This window comes from Euprymna scolopes, chromosome 21 (assembly GCF_053919585.1).
Source record: "Euprymna scolopes isolate OS-2025 chromosome 21, ASM5391958v1, whole genome shotgun sequence".
In the NCBI taxonomy this organism is placed as follows: Eukaryota; Metazoa; Mollusca; class Cephalopoda; order Sepiida; family Sepiolidae; genus Euprymna; species Euprymna scolopes.
Genome location: NC_136502.1, coordinates 54,792,135 through 54,807,717, shown reverse-complemented (window position 1 = coordinate 54,807,717; position 15,583 = coordinate 54,792,135). Strand labels below are relative to the sequence as shown.

At 31.8% G+C, this 15,583-nt stretch overlaps 1 protein-coding gene across 1 annotated transcript in view; it reads left to right on the top strand.

Moving 5' to 3' along the window:
* Window positions 1-15,382, top strand: part of LOC145242376 (uncharacterized) — a 209,034-nt gene extending 193,652 nt beyond the window's left edge. The window contains exons 6-7 of the mRNA XM_080105380.1: window positions 5,132-5,185; window positions 14,839-15,382. Of these exons, the coding sequence (XP_079961506.1) occupies window positions 5,132-5,185; window positions 14,839-14,918 (134 nt within the window). The 3' untranslated portion in view covers window positions 14,919-15,382. The remainder of the gene's footprint in view (window positions 1-5,131; window positions 5,186-14,838) is intronic.
* Window positions 15,383-15,583: the final 201 nt, after the last annotated feature.

The window sequence follows — 15,583 nt, the reverse complement described above, 5'->3', positions numbered from 1 at the left end:
ACTAGAGTTTTATGTGTGTAATATCAGTAAAAGTGCCCATACGAAAAATGTCTGAAAACTTATTTAAGCCACCTCGTACATTGACATTAATATACATACATTTATTGTATACATATACAGCAATATATGTATATACATATAAATTTATATATACATACATACATACATACATATATATTTAGAATGTGAGGGATTATATATAATAAATTCCACAGCCAAATAACATCGTAGCCCACAAGAGCTATGACAGTCAACGAACCGGAAGTTCAAGACTAAAGTTTCACCCTCATTTGGACTCATCAGTTAGACACATCCGAACTCAGGATTCTAAACCCGAGCCTCTTACATGCGAGGCAAGCACTCTAGTAACTGAGCAAATGCTCTGCACACAAGAAATTCTATTAACCAACACAGATCAAGCAAACCGCGCCAAAATCCGACTGTGAAATGGACCTACTTCATCTCAACAAGGGACATGGTAATCCAACAAACTAATAACCCCAAGCCGAGGTCTCACAAGTAGGAGTTTCAACTCGAAAGGCCGATGCCATCCAGCAATGCTAACCTAGCGAGTAAATTATGATAGGATTTTCAGAACGTGAGAGATTATATATAATAAATTTGGTTCGTTGACTGTCATAGCTCTTGTGGGCTGCGACATTATTTGGCTGTGGAATTTATTATATATATATATATATATATATATATATATATATATATATATATATAACTTAAATGCCTACTAGCACTATCCTCGAGTGTTTTAGGTCTCTTTATACATTGGTTTGTCAAGACAACCTAGCATGAGAATACTTTTTTCAACAAGTAAAACCCAACAAAATATTCAAAATCACATAGCATTCACAGTCCAAACAAGACCTCCTCACTATGGCTAACACACACTAATTTTTATGAGGAATTGCACTCCTTCTCCAAGTGATATCACCTTAAGTAAATACTGAGGTTTTGTTGCACTGATATTGATATTAAAAACCTGCCTTTTCTATTTAAAAATTATTAAAACAAACATCTTAATATACTCAGTCATGGATATGCGAGCGACTTTAAAAAGTTTAACTAATTTGCATATTCCTTTGAAAACCAACTTTCATTCATTATTTATGGTTTTCGATTGGATGTTGGGTTTCATTTGACTATACTCAGTTCTATTCGTACATATTTTCTACATTTTGCATAATTGTGTAGCACTCTCTAGGATTCCTCAGGCTTGTGCGAGAATTTTGTGGTTGTCTCATGTTTTTATATACGCACCTTCTATTGAGTTTTTAGTTAGCCAATCAGCTTTCTAGTATCCATTGCGCCCTTCCTAATCAGCCAATGAGCAGGCACTTACAGGACAAAGGCCCATTTGACCTTTGGTTGACCCATTCCTTTGTGTGTGCTATTTAGCGTAGATATCTATTGTCTTCACCTGTTTTAAATCTAGGTTAAGTTTTTTTTATATGTTAATTTATATATATATATATATATATATATATATATATATACATACATACATACATACATACATACATATATATGTGTGATAATTTATGTATATGAATGTTTATTTATTCATTTATTTGTTTATTTTCTATTGTTTTTGATAGTTTTAAAATTATTTTGTATCTCTATCCTAGAGTAAATTTTATCCTGTGAACACAGTTGTTCTCTATTTCTCTCCTACAGTTTAATAGATGTTGGTATTCTTTAAAGTATAGGATAGTAAATTTTTCATGAAGGCATAATCTACATGGATCGTCTAGGTCTCTACATGTGTTTGATTGTCTTACTATTTTCCATTCGACTACCTGCGAATGTCCGCTTTCCTTGAGTTCCCAGTATTTGTTTGCTAGCGTTGTTTTCATACAATGTTTTTTATTATTGAATGTACTTTTGTGATCATAATATCGAGTTTTGAAATCTAAGGAAGTCATACCTATGTAATATTTCTTGTTATTTGGGTTTTCTTTCGTAAATACTGTGGCCTGGTAAACTATGCTTTTGGTTAGACATTTATTTTAAAGTAGGCAAAGTATGCGGTATCTACAGTTGCATTTATCTTACTCATTATTAGTATTTTTATTTTTATTTCTAGTATGGTTGTTGTTGTCTGGAGTTGATTTATTATTATTATTATTATTATTATTATTATTATTATTATTATTATTATTATTATTATTATTATTATTTCTACTAGTTACATATGTGTCTTTTGTGTTAGTTTTATTTTTGTTTTGGTGTCCACTTTTTTTATTGTTTATTTTGTTGTTGTTTTCATTGCTTGTATTTAATATTTTGTTATGTGCTTTAATTATCATCTCTAAATTTTCACAGCAGCTGTAGGATAACTTTAGGGTATTTTTATTGAAAATTTTGTGTAAGGGGTTGGTTGCGGGAAAGTGCTTTTCGATAAGATCTAGAAATTTCTTGCCAAGTTTTATTTTTAACATTTGATTGTATGGCACCATATACCAGATTATATTTTTTTTTCTTCTATTTTTAATTTTATTATAGTTATTGGTGTTTTGTTGCTTAGATTTGATATCAATATTTTTGTATCCACTACTTTTTAGGGCTGTTTCATAGATATTGGTTGACCTGTTAAATAATTTTCATCACTTGAGTTATTCCTGAGTCTACTTACGATCGAGTTAGGAATCTGTTTTATAATTGATGGTGGGTGATTGGACTCAGGGTTTATGTATATTGGATTAGCGTTATCTTTTAAGTAAGGTTCATATGTGTTTTTATCTAAATTTAACGTGACATCCAGGAAGTTTGTTATTTTTGTGTTAGTTAATACGTCTACTTTTAGGCCTAATTTTTTCGTTTCCTTGTATATGATTTTCTTACAGTTATCTCCCTTGACTTTGTTGGAGTCTTTTATTATAGTTAGTCCATCATCTCTATATAGGCCGATATCCGTAGTATCAGATATGCTTGTGAGGGCATATAGAATAAATAATCCCACAAGATCTGATGCCTCTGCAGAATCCAGGGCACCCATCGCCAAATCAAACAAATCTGTCATTTTAGTTTTTATCCATTGGTTATTGTTATTTTCTACATTTTTTAATGATGTTGATTTCTTCTGAGGATATATCAGTGTATGCCTCGGCAAATTCTAGGGCAATGTTGAAAAATTCTTCGGATATCGAGGGATAGAAGTCTATGATGTCGAACTGTATAAACGTACATTTATTTTTGTTTTCTATATTTTTAAACCAGGTGATTGCTTCGGCAGTATTTGCCCATTGGTTTAATTCTAGGTCTTGTTTGATTTGTTTGTTTACTCTAGAAAGTATTGCTTTGCTAATTCTACCTATTTCTGGTTTAGTTGGGTTTATCAAGTGGGTGCTGGGATTATTATTGAAGTCACATAATAACAAAAGCACATAATAAAAAATATTAAATAAAAGCAATGAAAACAACAACAAAATAAACAATAAAAATGTGGACACCACGACAAAAATAAAACTAACACAAAAGACACATATGTAACTAGTAGAAGTAATAATAATAATAATAATAATAATAATAATAATAATAATAATAATAAATCAACTCCGGGCAACAACAACCATACTAGAAATAAAAATAAAAATACTAATAACGAACAAGCTAAATGCAACTGTAGATACCGCACACTTTGCCCACTTCAAAATAAATGTCTAACCAAAAGCATAGTTTACCAGGCCACAATATTTATGAAAGAAAACCCGAATAACAAGAAATATTATGTAGGTATGACTTCCTTAGATTTCAAAACACGATATTACCATAAAAATACATTCAATAATAAAAAACATGCATATACATAAACTATCACACACACACACATATATATATATATATATATATATATATATATATATATATATATATAAACTAACATATAAAATAAAACTTAACCTAGATTTAAAACAGGTCAAGACACTAGATATCTACGCTAAATAGTACACACAAAGGAACGGGTTAACCAGAGGCCAAATGTGAGTGCCTGCTTATTGGCTGATTAGGAAGGGCGCGGTAAATACTAGAAAGCTGATTGGCTAACTAAAAACTCAATAGAAGCTGCATATATAAAAACACGAGACAACCACAAAAGTCTTGCATAAGCCTGAAGAATCCTAGAGTGGATGAAACGTGGAATATTCAGTGTAGCTTAATCGTCATGTATATTTTATAACTTACTATATATATATGTATAAAAGTGACCTTGTCTTTGTATGTGCGCAGAACAGTCTCTACCAAACTGCTCTATCAATTTTTGGTCTACAGACTTGATATTTAGAGAGTTTGAATTTGGTTTGATTCTTAGCTGGTAAAAATAGCTGCTAAACAGTAAAAATTAAAAAAAATAATTGAACTTGACAAGAGTAAATCAACTAAACCTGTTACTTATATGCAAAAATACATTCATGTGTTAAAGTTGTTAAAGTTGTTTCTTATCCATCTGTTGATAGTTCAAATGGTAACAACTAAGGCTGGAGTGCTAAATGTTTTTATTTCGATTTTAGCTGATGGCACCCAAGTCATTTTTTAAAAAATTTTGAAATCATTACTATATATTGGATATAATATTATAATTAATCGAGAATTGGCTTTATAATAATAAATATGAAATCTGCATGGATTAAAATATCTTAGTTCAGTGTATTTTATGATCAGGCCATGCTGAGGAGTGACTACTATATATTGGGTACAATATAATAATCAATTAAAATTGGCTCTATAATAATAAATATGAAATCTGCATAAATTAAAATATATTTAAGCGTATTTTACAAACGAGCAGTACCAGGCAGCCTACTAGTATATAGAATCAGACAACTATTGTCGTATCATGGCTCTTCAGGGTGGCTAGAATTGGCAAGTGTTTTCCCACTGAGATTCTAAACCTGATCACCATACTATATGCAACTCTGGTCATCAGCCAGGATCCTTAATTCTATGTTACAGAACTTCACTTTGATAGCAAGGGAGATCATGCCACTTATGTTTTTTTATTGTATTCTTTCCATATTTATTTATTTCAAAGTCCTTAATGAACAAATTATAGTTTAGTTAAAAAAAAAAAAACTAATCAATTTTTTTTAATAATTAAAAAAAATCTTTTTCCTTCCAGTTTCTCACAGTATCGTCCTCTTTATTGCTGGCTTAATATGCTTCATTCCTGGAGGTAAGAAAATTTATATCTATCTATCATTATTATTATTATTATTATTATTATTATTATTATTATTATTTTCATAATTGGATTTCTTATCTCATGCTTGAGATTAGACATTTTGTGACTGACTTCTAACTTTTTCTGTCTGCTTGGATCAATCGATCCCCTCCATATCTTTATCATCCTTGGACCATCCATGTAAATGTAGAGCACACTTTTGAACATTTTGGATGACTGGCGGCAGGCGACGTGGCCATACCAGTTGAAAAGTTGTTGTGCGATATATTTCCTTTTAGAAAAATAAATCAAATACTGATAGAACATAACATTTTCACATAATTGGTGACATTTTTAGGATGTGTTTTCTTATAGTACAGGGTGTCCCAATAAAATGTATACACTCTTTAAATGACCATAAAACCAACATTTATCATATGAAAGAAAAGTTTCATACATCAAAATACTGTGAGCAAATATAGAAACCAACTAATTATTGAAAGTGTTCAAATTGTTGGCCATTGTGGTCTATGAACAGCTAACAACGCTCACTGATTGAATCAAAAACATTCTGATCAGTTCAATTGGTATGTTGACGCATCTTCTTTCAATGGTTGCTTTCAACTCATTCATTGTAGCTCGTTTTGTGGTGTGAACCCTGTGTTTAACATCCCCCCTCTCACTTCCAAAAAAGAGAAAAATCCAGAGTGGGGGGTCAAATCCGATGAGCATGGACAGTACTCGATACTTCCTCTTCATCCTAACTATCTGTTGCGCAGGTGACTATCAAGATATACTCTTACATCATGGTGATAGTGGGGAAGTGCGATTTTGTATTCCTAAACATATCTTGGGAACGTGGCATAGCGTATTCATGTAGCAAGTTGAGATAATTTAAAGAGTGTATACATTTTATTAGGACACCTTATATATTAATTTTTTTTATTTTTGAGCGATTATAAAGGGTCCTCATGTAATGCTTATGGCAGCCATATTTTTTCTGTTCTAACCGTGAATATTTTCTACATTGTTCATAATTGTGTAATGTTTAGACATGTGGACACTCAAGTTTGTTTTGAGCCAAAAATGCTTTACAATATGTTAAAACACAAATAAACTTTTTCAGGTAACATGCATTTGTTGCATATATATTTTTTTTTGGTTTGGTTAACTACAATTAAAAATACCTCTAATGGTGTTCAAATTATTATACTATTTTGCTGGGAAGTCTTTTATGCATAAATACTCTTTGTTTTTTTTTGTTTTTTGTGTTGATGAAATTTTTGGTTAGAGTTAAGATCGTCTGCTCTTTTTGACTTTCAGTTTCTCCTCCATAGACGACGGTAAGAAGTAAGATATGGTCCCTTCTGATTGATAACATCCTTTTCCCCATCCTGGAAATAGTTTTTTATCTGCTTTACCATATCTAATTATCCAGTCCAGTAAAATGGACTGCAGAAACCGGAAGTCAGAACAAGCAGACAATCTTGACTATAACCACATCTTTATTAACATCTTCAATAAAAAAGACGCCTTAGAAGAAAAGTCGAAATAAGCAATTTTCCGGCGAATTTTAACAATAGCTAACAGAAAGAAATATTGAAAGAAACAAATATGAAACAAATAAAGCTTACCAAAGGCAATAAAAGTTACGTTTTTTTTACATACCTGCATAAGTTTATTTTGTGGATGTTTTAAAGTATTGCAATATGTTTTATTGCGTTTTAATAATCTGATAAAAGTTTAATGAGTGTTACCTTAAGTTTTAAAATGACTGATGACTCTTATTCATAATTTGCTGAAGAACCCATTTTTCTGTTAACTCAATTTTCAAGAAATAGTTAACAAATACGAACGTGTTAAAATTTACTTTTCTATCTAAATGAAAGAAGAAAAAGTATAATCTCTCTCTCTCTCTCTCTTATATATATATACTAGACTACTCGTGACCCGTTGGATCAGTATGTTATATTAGCTATGGAATTAATGTATGAGCGTGACACTTGTTAAGTAAAGAAAATAGTTTTTTGTGACATAACAGAAACATTTCTATGAAAGTATATTAAAAAGAAAAAGGAATATAGATAGATTTCTATGAGACGTTCTGTTTATATTTGTTTATTTTTGAAAAAAAAAAAACTTACAGCCATTGAATAATAAGTGGTTTGCCATACTTATAGGTAAATGTGCACTGAACAGATACCATAATACTTAAAGTTAAATTCAAATTTTGATATATCTTTTAATTTAAATGCAAAAAAACAAAACAAAACAAAAAACAATTGGGATGCTGAAAACGTACACAGTAAAACAATACGGTTCATTATCGTGTTGATTATTTATTTGTAACACAAATTAAAAAAACATATTTTCAGGGTTATTTATTTATTTTGGTAGTGTAGAAGAAAATGTATGAATGTTTTTAAGAAAGGTGTATTAAAAAATGGAGAATAAACTAAAAAAAGAGTAAGGCAGTGGGTAAATCACCGTTGTAAAATGCTCTTATGGTAGTCAACAGATTAAAGTAGATTCATTTGTAAGAAAATTGTGTTAAAATAACTTAAACGTAATATGGAAATGAACGATGTAAAAAAAAAGCAGAAAGTATTAACAATTGTTTATTTGGATAATTTAAACACACACAAAAAAAAATTTGGGGGACTGAAAACGTACACAGTAAAACAATATGTTTTATTGTCGCGTTGATTATTTAGTATAATATATATCGTATATATGAAACAGGTCGATGATTATACATATTTGTAATCACGTTTTGAGTTTGCTTTTCAATAAATTTAAGATATTCGTTTTTCTAAGGATGTCTGTTTGTTTGAACGAAACCGGTCCAGCGATTTGTGTTTATTTGTTTACGCTGTTATGGGTTTATGTTTATGTATGCATGCGCAACCGGAAGTCATAAACCGGATGTTGGATTACAACACCTATTACAAGGTCATTTGAGTTTTATAATTATATAGATATATATAAACAGAACATTATCAAGCTTCATAAAAAAATGTTACAAAAATGTATTAAATGTCGAAGTAAATCACGTCTGTAATCATACCTAACACCATCTTGTTGTTCATTTTGACATAACATTTGATTGAATTTTTTGATTGAAAAGAAAAAATGCGTTAAAATACTTTAAAATATAAAAAATAGGCATATAAGTTCTTTGGTAACAGTTATTTGTTGCTTATTTGTTTCTTTTGCTCTTTTTTCTGTTAACTATTGTTTTTACAATACTCTTAGCAATAGATTAGATATAAGACTTGCATATGTTTTTTGTACAATGAGAATCGTACACTAAACCTTATAGAATTCACATGCATCCCAATCCTATACAGCTCAGCTGTGGGTTTTCTCTCAGCACCAAAACCAACAGAATATATTGAGATGATTTTTTCCCTGTTGGTTGAGATATGGCCTTCTCGAGTGACACAGACGGAATAGACCCACATCTTTCTACCAATTCGTTACAGCTGCTACTGTGCCAGTGACGTCACAGCCAAGACATGTAGCCTCCTTTTAAACATAAATGGAAACTTCCAGTCTACCTAATTTTTAACCCCATATGGAAATTTATCATGTTAATCCTGTTCTTACATGTCTGTGTTGCAACAAGTCATATTCACGAGAAGATTATTGGGATTAAAGTTCAGGGAACTTCTGTCGTTACCAATTCTTATGCTGAATGATACGAGTTATCGGTTTAACTCAGAAAATGATCAGAGGACAAAGTGTATTTTTTAACAGATTTATTATTCAACAACTCACAAAGCAAGATGGTAAAGTAGACACCACTGGATGTGAGATGATTAAAGTCTGTCATTTGAGACACATCTGTTTATCTCCGAAATTGTCATGATCGATCTGCTTTTTACAGGAAACTCTCCCGCTTTCAATCCAACTTTTTTTTTTTTTTTTTTTTAGGTTGTACCTAACATTAATCATGATCAACAATATTAAGCATATGTATGCAGTGTCATGATGTATAGAAGTGAAACCAGTCCAGTGAGGGTTGAAGACATGCGTTGCATGGAGAGAAATGATATGATGGGCAACAAATATCGAAAAATTGGCCCAAAATATTAATTCCTTCATCCTCAACTCGCCAGTTTTCTACAAGGAGGGGTCGTTTTATTCACAAACATCTTTGAAAGTCATCGTCTCCATTCAATTGACTAGCCTTAATTTCAATGTTCACGACTTCCGGTATTGCCATGGATGCATCGGCAAAGACGTCACGTTTTTTTTTTCACCTTCTTTTCCTCCTTTGCGTTACGGGTTCAAGCCTGCCTACCTACTACCACTTTTTTTTTTTTCAACACCTCTCTCCACCCAAACTGCCTACTGTTTTGATTCTACTACTTTTTTTCTGGATGGGTGGGGGGTATTTCTTACTCGACACACCCGGGCAATGCTGGGTAACCCCGCTAGTCTTAAATAAAACAGTTTCTTTTCAATTTTCCGTAATCTGTTTATCAGAAGTCTTGTCAAGTCTTGTCAGCATATAACGAGGAAAAGTCCCTTCTGATTAGTAACTCCAGTTTAATTTTAAAACTTTACATAAAAAAACTGATCTTTACTTAGAAAATTCTTCTTTTTCCGAATGGTTTTATTTATTATATTATCAAACTGAAATCATTTTGCTTGGGAGTTGAAACCGTTCATCTGGTCCATGGTTTGCAAAATTCTGCACATGCGTAAATAATTAAAAACAAAGCTATGAAAGCTTTTTTTTTTAATCGACAATTTTATGTTTAAAATAGGCAAATAAAAACAAAATCGTAAATCCTTTTCGCTTTTTTTTTTTTTTACATCGGCATTTTACAAATTTTATTTGTATTTTTCATTGCAAGTTGAAGTAGTTTTCAAACAAAAACAAATCTCATAGGATTAGCAAATCTCTCGACGGAGGCAACCTTTCTAGGGCAATTGCTCTTGACATATCTAAGGCCTTTGATAGGGTATGGCATAAAGGTTTACTTCATAAGATCTCTAGCTATGGTATAGCTGGAAATGTCTTCTCAATTATTAAATCGTTTCTTTCTGATAGGTTCATAAGAGTAGTAGTTGAGGGGCAAAAATCAGAAGCCCACAGTATTAATGCCGGTGTCCCTCAGGGGTCCATCCTGGGCCCAACTCTTTTCCTGATCTACATTAATGATCTTCCAAATCACATCCTTACATCATTTGTAGACATTTATGCTGACGACACTACCATCTAAGACAGTAAACGACCAAGTTCTCTCCAATTCTCTCTCCTCTGATCTTGAGCATGTAGTACAATGGGGAAAGGAGTGGCTGGTTACTTTTAATGCATCTAAAACCAAGCTTCTCTCTTTACATCATCAACATTCTGATCCCCATCTGGCATCAATTGAAATGAATGGCTCTCGTCTTCAGGAGGCCTCAAGTTTTGACAAGCTTCTGGGCTTGACCATTACTCCTGATCTTAAATGGAACACGTACATCAAATCTGTTGCCAAGGCCGCTGGAAAAATGGTGGGATCTTTCTATCGATCCAGTAGATATCTCACTGCTGATGCAATTCTCTATCTATATAAGAGCCAGGTACGTCCAAGGATGGAATACTGTTGCCACATCTGGGCAGGAGCTGCTAGAAAGGACTTGTCCTGCCTTGATAGAGTTCAAAATAGACTTCGTAGCCTCGTAGGAGATGTCCTTTTCTCTTCCTTGCAGCCTCTATCTCACAGAAGAGATGTTGCGAGTTTGTCTCTGATGTATCGTTATTTTCATGGAAAGTGTTCGACTGAGCTTCAATCTATGGTCCCCCCTCGCCAAACTTTCACAAGAAACACTCGTCTAGCTGTAAACACTATCAATAATTCCCCCCACTCTTTATCTGTGCCTAAACCTAAACGTAGATTCCATGAACAAAGCTTTTTTATTAGAACTGCACGCCTGTGGAATTGTCTTCCGTTTTCCTGCTGACTACAATATGGTTGTCTTCAAGTCTAACGTAAATAAGTTCTTGATGAGCCGTTCCATATAAGTTATCAAATTTAACAAATTTTCATTACTAATGATTATTATATTGTCCAATTTCTACTGTACACTCTTTAACCCTTATCCTTGAGTGGCCTCTTGGCCTTGATAATGAGTTGATACCTATGAAAAAAAAAAAAAAGAAAAGAAAAAGTCCAATGTGAACAAGTTCTAATTGAATCGTCCCCCTAAGTAATCCAAGTTTCAAAATTCCCACTGTTTACTATGCTAAAATCACAATGACTAATGTATACCTATTAACCCTTATCCTCGAATGGACTCTGGGCCTTGATAAGTGGTGACACCCTTGTAAAAAAAAAAAAAAATATGTTTACGATTTAATGTCTTTTATATTTTTTGTAATTGACAGTTTAAAGACGTTAAACTTACTCAGTTCAGTCGTTGAAACTGTGTTAATAAAAATACTTAACTATCAACACATAATAACTAACTTTTTTTTATAAATACTTTTTAAAAATTGGTTTGCCTTACAAATAAAAAAATATGGGCAAGATTGGAGATTGAGTGGCAAACTACTCTCGATCCCTATATAACATAAAAGGAACCGAATTCCCTAATCACCGTTATGTTACTATGAAAACAATATGTAAATAATGATACCTGTACTTCAGAAGTTAACAGTTTTAAATAAGCAGAACATCTTTTTCAAAAATAAACAATATAAACATAACTTTTTAAAAATAATAAACACTTTTTCTTTATTTTAGACAATATATACAAAACTTTTTTATTTTAAACAAGACATAGAGAACTTTTTTATTTTAAACAATATATACAAAACTTTTTTTTATTTTAAACAATACATAGAGAACTTTTTTATTTTAAACAATATATACAAAACTTTTTTATTTTAAACAATACATAGAGAACTTTTTTATTTTAAACAATGTATACAAAACTTTTTTATTTTAAACAATACATAGAGAACTTAAAAAATTTTAAACAATATAAACAGAATTTTTTTAAAACAAATATTGTCCACAAATGCTTTCGATTATACTGGGAAAGACTTCCATCTAAAACCATACACGTTTTTTAGCATCTCAAATTTTTAAAACGATTATTTCAATTGTATTTACATTGCAAATTGGAATCGTTTTCAAACAAAAAACAATACAACGTTTTTCTAATGTAAAAAAAAAACCCAAAAAACTATTTGATCAATTTACATATAAAAAATATTTGGTATACATTTGGGATGGGGTGAGGTCATAAGTTCCAAACATTTTAAAAATATGGAAAAACACTTCAAAACATGGGAAGTTTTTTTTTCAAGATTTGCTTTGAAAAAGTCTCACTGTTAAATATTACTTAATTATTATTTACCAATATTTTATAGGCTGTTAACACACACACACACACACACACACACACACACACACACACACACACACACACACACAAAAACAAAACAAACTAGGGTGGACCTGTACAATGCATACTCTTTCCTTGTATTTTTTCTTCTTTTCGTCGTTTTCAACGGATTACATTTTTTCATTTAATCTAAGGGCAATTATGTTAAGACCTTCATTATCCAATGTATTCCGTATTGTTTTCACTGGTCGCCATGTTTGTTTTCACGCACATGTGTATTCAATCAATTTTTGCGCATTTATACATTAATTCTCTATACTCATAGCTAGCTATAACATATACTGACCCAACGGTAATCTAGTTTTTAATAAAATTCCATGTCATGCAAGGAACAACTGAGGAAAACTTCATAGTCATCTGTAAGAGTTTGTTTGAAAGTACATTTTTTTTTAATATTCTTTATTCGATACATTTATTTTATGATGTGGAATAAAAAATAAAAGACTAAAAAATATTTGTTAATACATAAAATCATTAATAAATGTTTTTTTTTTCAATAGGCAAGACTAAAAAAAAATACTTTGAGAATCAAATTATTTTTATTAGAAATAAAACCAATCTAAAAAAGAATCAAAGTAAAGACTAATTTTTTTATATATAGAGTTTACAGGAATTATGTAGGCATTAATCAGAAACAACTCTTTCTCGTTATATACCAGCAAGACTAGGCAAAAAGCAAAAGTCAAAAAGAAACTGTTTTATTTATCGGATGAACTCGAAAAAAAAAAAAGAAAAAAAAAAGAGAGATAAGTAAAGACCAGCCAGGCATATATTAGATAGGAAGTCAATTTCACAAAGTTGTCTAATGCCTGCCATCATGTAAAATGAACGCTAAACTGAATATGATTAAATGATGAGTAGTTAAGTGATTAACAGATCATGATGCCACCCATCTATATGGACAGTTATACAATTTTGAAATTGAATTTAACTTGAAAATCCTACCTAAAATATACAACACGGTCTGTATTCTACACAAATACCTAAATAATTATTACTACTAGCAAATATACCTGTGCTTCGCAGGGGGTGGAGGAGGGTGATCTGATTCAAATTCACAAAGAAGTTAGCCGGCGCCATGGTGGTGGCTGCTGGGATGGTGGTGAACCCCAATTTGGTGTGCACCATCCTTACATGGGAGAGTTTATGGATAGCCACCCCCAATATGATTTCAACCTTTGACCTTGAAAAATAGTGTGCACCATCCCTAGCTTGGAGACGATCATCATGTCAGGTTTGGTCATGATCGGTCCAGTGGTGTGGGTTGTAGGAGAGTTGTACATACAGACACAAACATTGCTACTTTATATATAAAGGGGTTCAAGGTGTTATACAGAGCAGACTCCAAAAAACCATTTAAAGATATTGGTGTCTGTCTCTATTGCGGTTCGAAAACCTTCTTTATGCTGGCAAAAGGAGACAACGAAAACATTATTTCTCTTTGGGGAACTTTGACCCGTTTTTCCCCCATTTTTTTTTTTCCTCGTTGTGCCAAGTTTTAGTTTTAGTCGCTTTTAAACGCAGTAATTTCAGATTAAATCTTTATTTTTATCGTTTTTTTTTTCTTATTTCTGGCACATTCAAATTCCCCCATAGTGCTCTTTAATGTCACCAGTAATATTGTTTTTGTATGCTATCGATTTCTCCTGATGAGATGATAGCCGAAAGAGCTCTTGAGAAATTCCTGTATATTTTATTTAAATCATTATATATATATATATATATATATATATATATATATATATATATATATATATATTTATAGAGTATCCTATAAATTAGTACCCATAGGGAAAAATCGAGTGAGTGGCAGTCTCTCTTGTGCAGATGAAGCAGGCGGCTTGTGTTGCACTGGCTGCAATACCATGCATGTTTTGCAATAACCTCATGCCTAATATTGTAACAAACACAGCATAATCACACTGGTTCTCATTAGATCACCAAAGTTAAGCAATATCAAGCCTAGTCAGTACTAGATGAGTGACCATTTGGGAATACCTGGTACTGTATGCAGAAGGATGTTGACACCTTCCTGCAAGAACTGAGGAGCTGCTTGTCAATTCGATATTCCTATGGAACTTCTTTCAGAAGAAGCTGGTTCAACCCACCTAGGATGAGTGTTGCTGACTTTAAAATTAATACAGAAAGGCACATCTAATCTCTGCCAGTATTAGGTTCAAATATGAAAATATTACACAAAATATCTACCATTTTCCCTTAAAAATGATTAATTTGTTTGTTTTTTCTATTTTCAGTGTATCATGTGGTCTATATTTACTGCGCACTCCAAGGACGTATGGGTTTCAGTCTGTACAACCTTCATGTCTTCAAATAGGGGTCAGTCCATGTTGGGATTGTACCCACTTCTGCTGGCTGTTCCAAACCACTGGCCTCTCGTCAAACCAATGGTTGCTTGGGAATATGTACCACCGCAAATTGTGATTGGCCAGTATCATGGTGATGACAACGACAATGGCTCTGTGTGTGGTCATCGCTGACAATTCAGATGAACGTAAAATAAAAAGGAATATAATTGTTTAATGATATAAATAAAGATTGAAAAAAATATTTTTATGTGAAATAGGTTGTATTCAATACATATGACGTTTCGGGCAAAATTTATACCTTCTTCAGATAAGAGTGAGTTTTGTGTCAGGCTCAGAGTTCATCGTGGCGTCCGGGTCTGGCTGATAGAGCAAATATTACAAAGTAAGGAAATATAATAGCATTATTTGAAAATATAGCTTTCCTTTTTTTTTTTTTATATATAAATAAGAGGATTTCTTAAAGAAATTAATTCATACAAACGTATTTAATCAAAAACATTTTTAATGCAGTATTAGCTAATATTAACACAATAACATCTGACAAGAAACAAATACGAATTAACTTGTACAGAAATGTTTATTACCTTGTTAAAAAAAAATCTTCAAAGAAAAAAAAAGAAAAGAAGAGGCCTCAATAACCTTTTAAACACAGCAAAAGAAGAATACCGAAAAT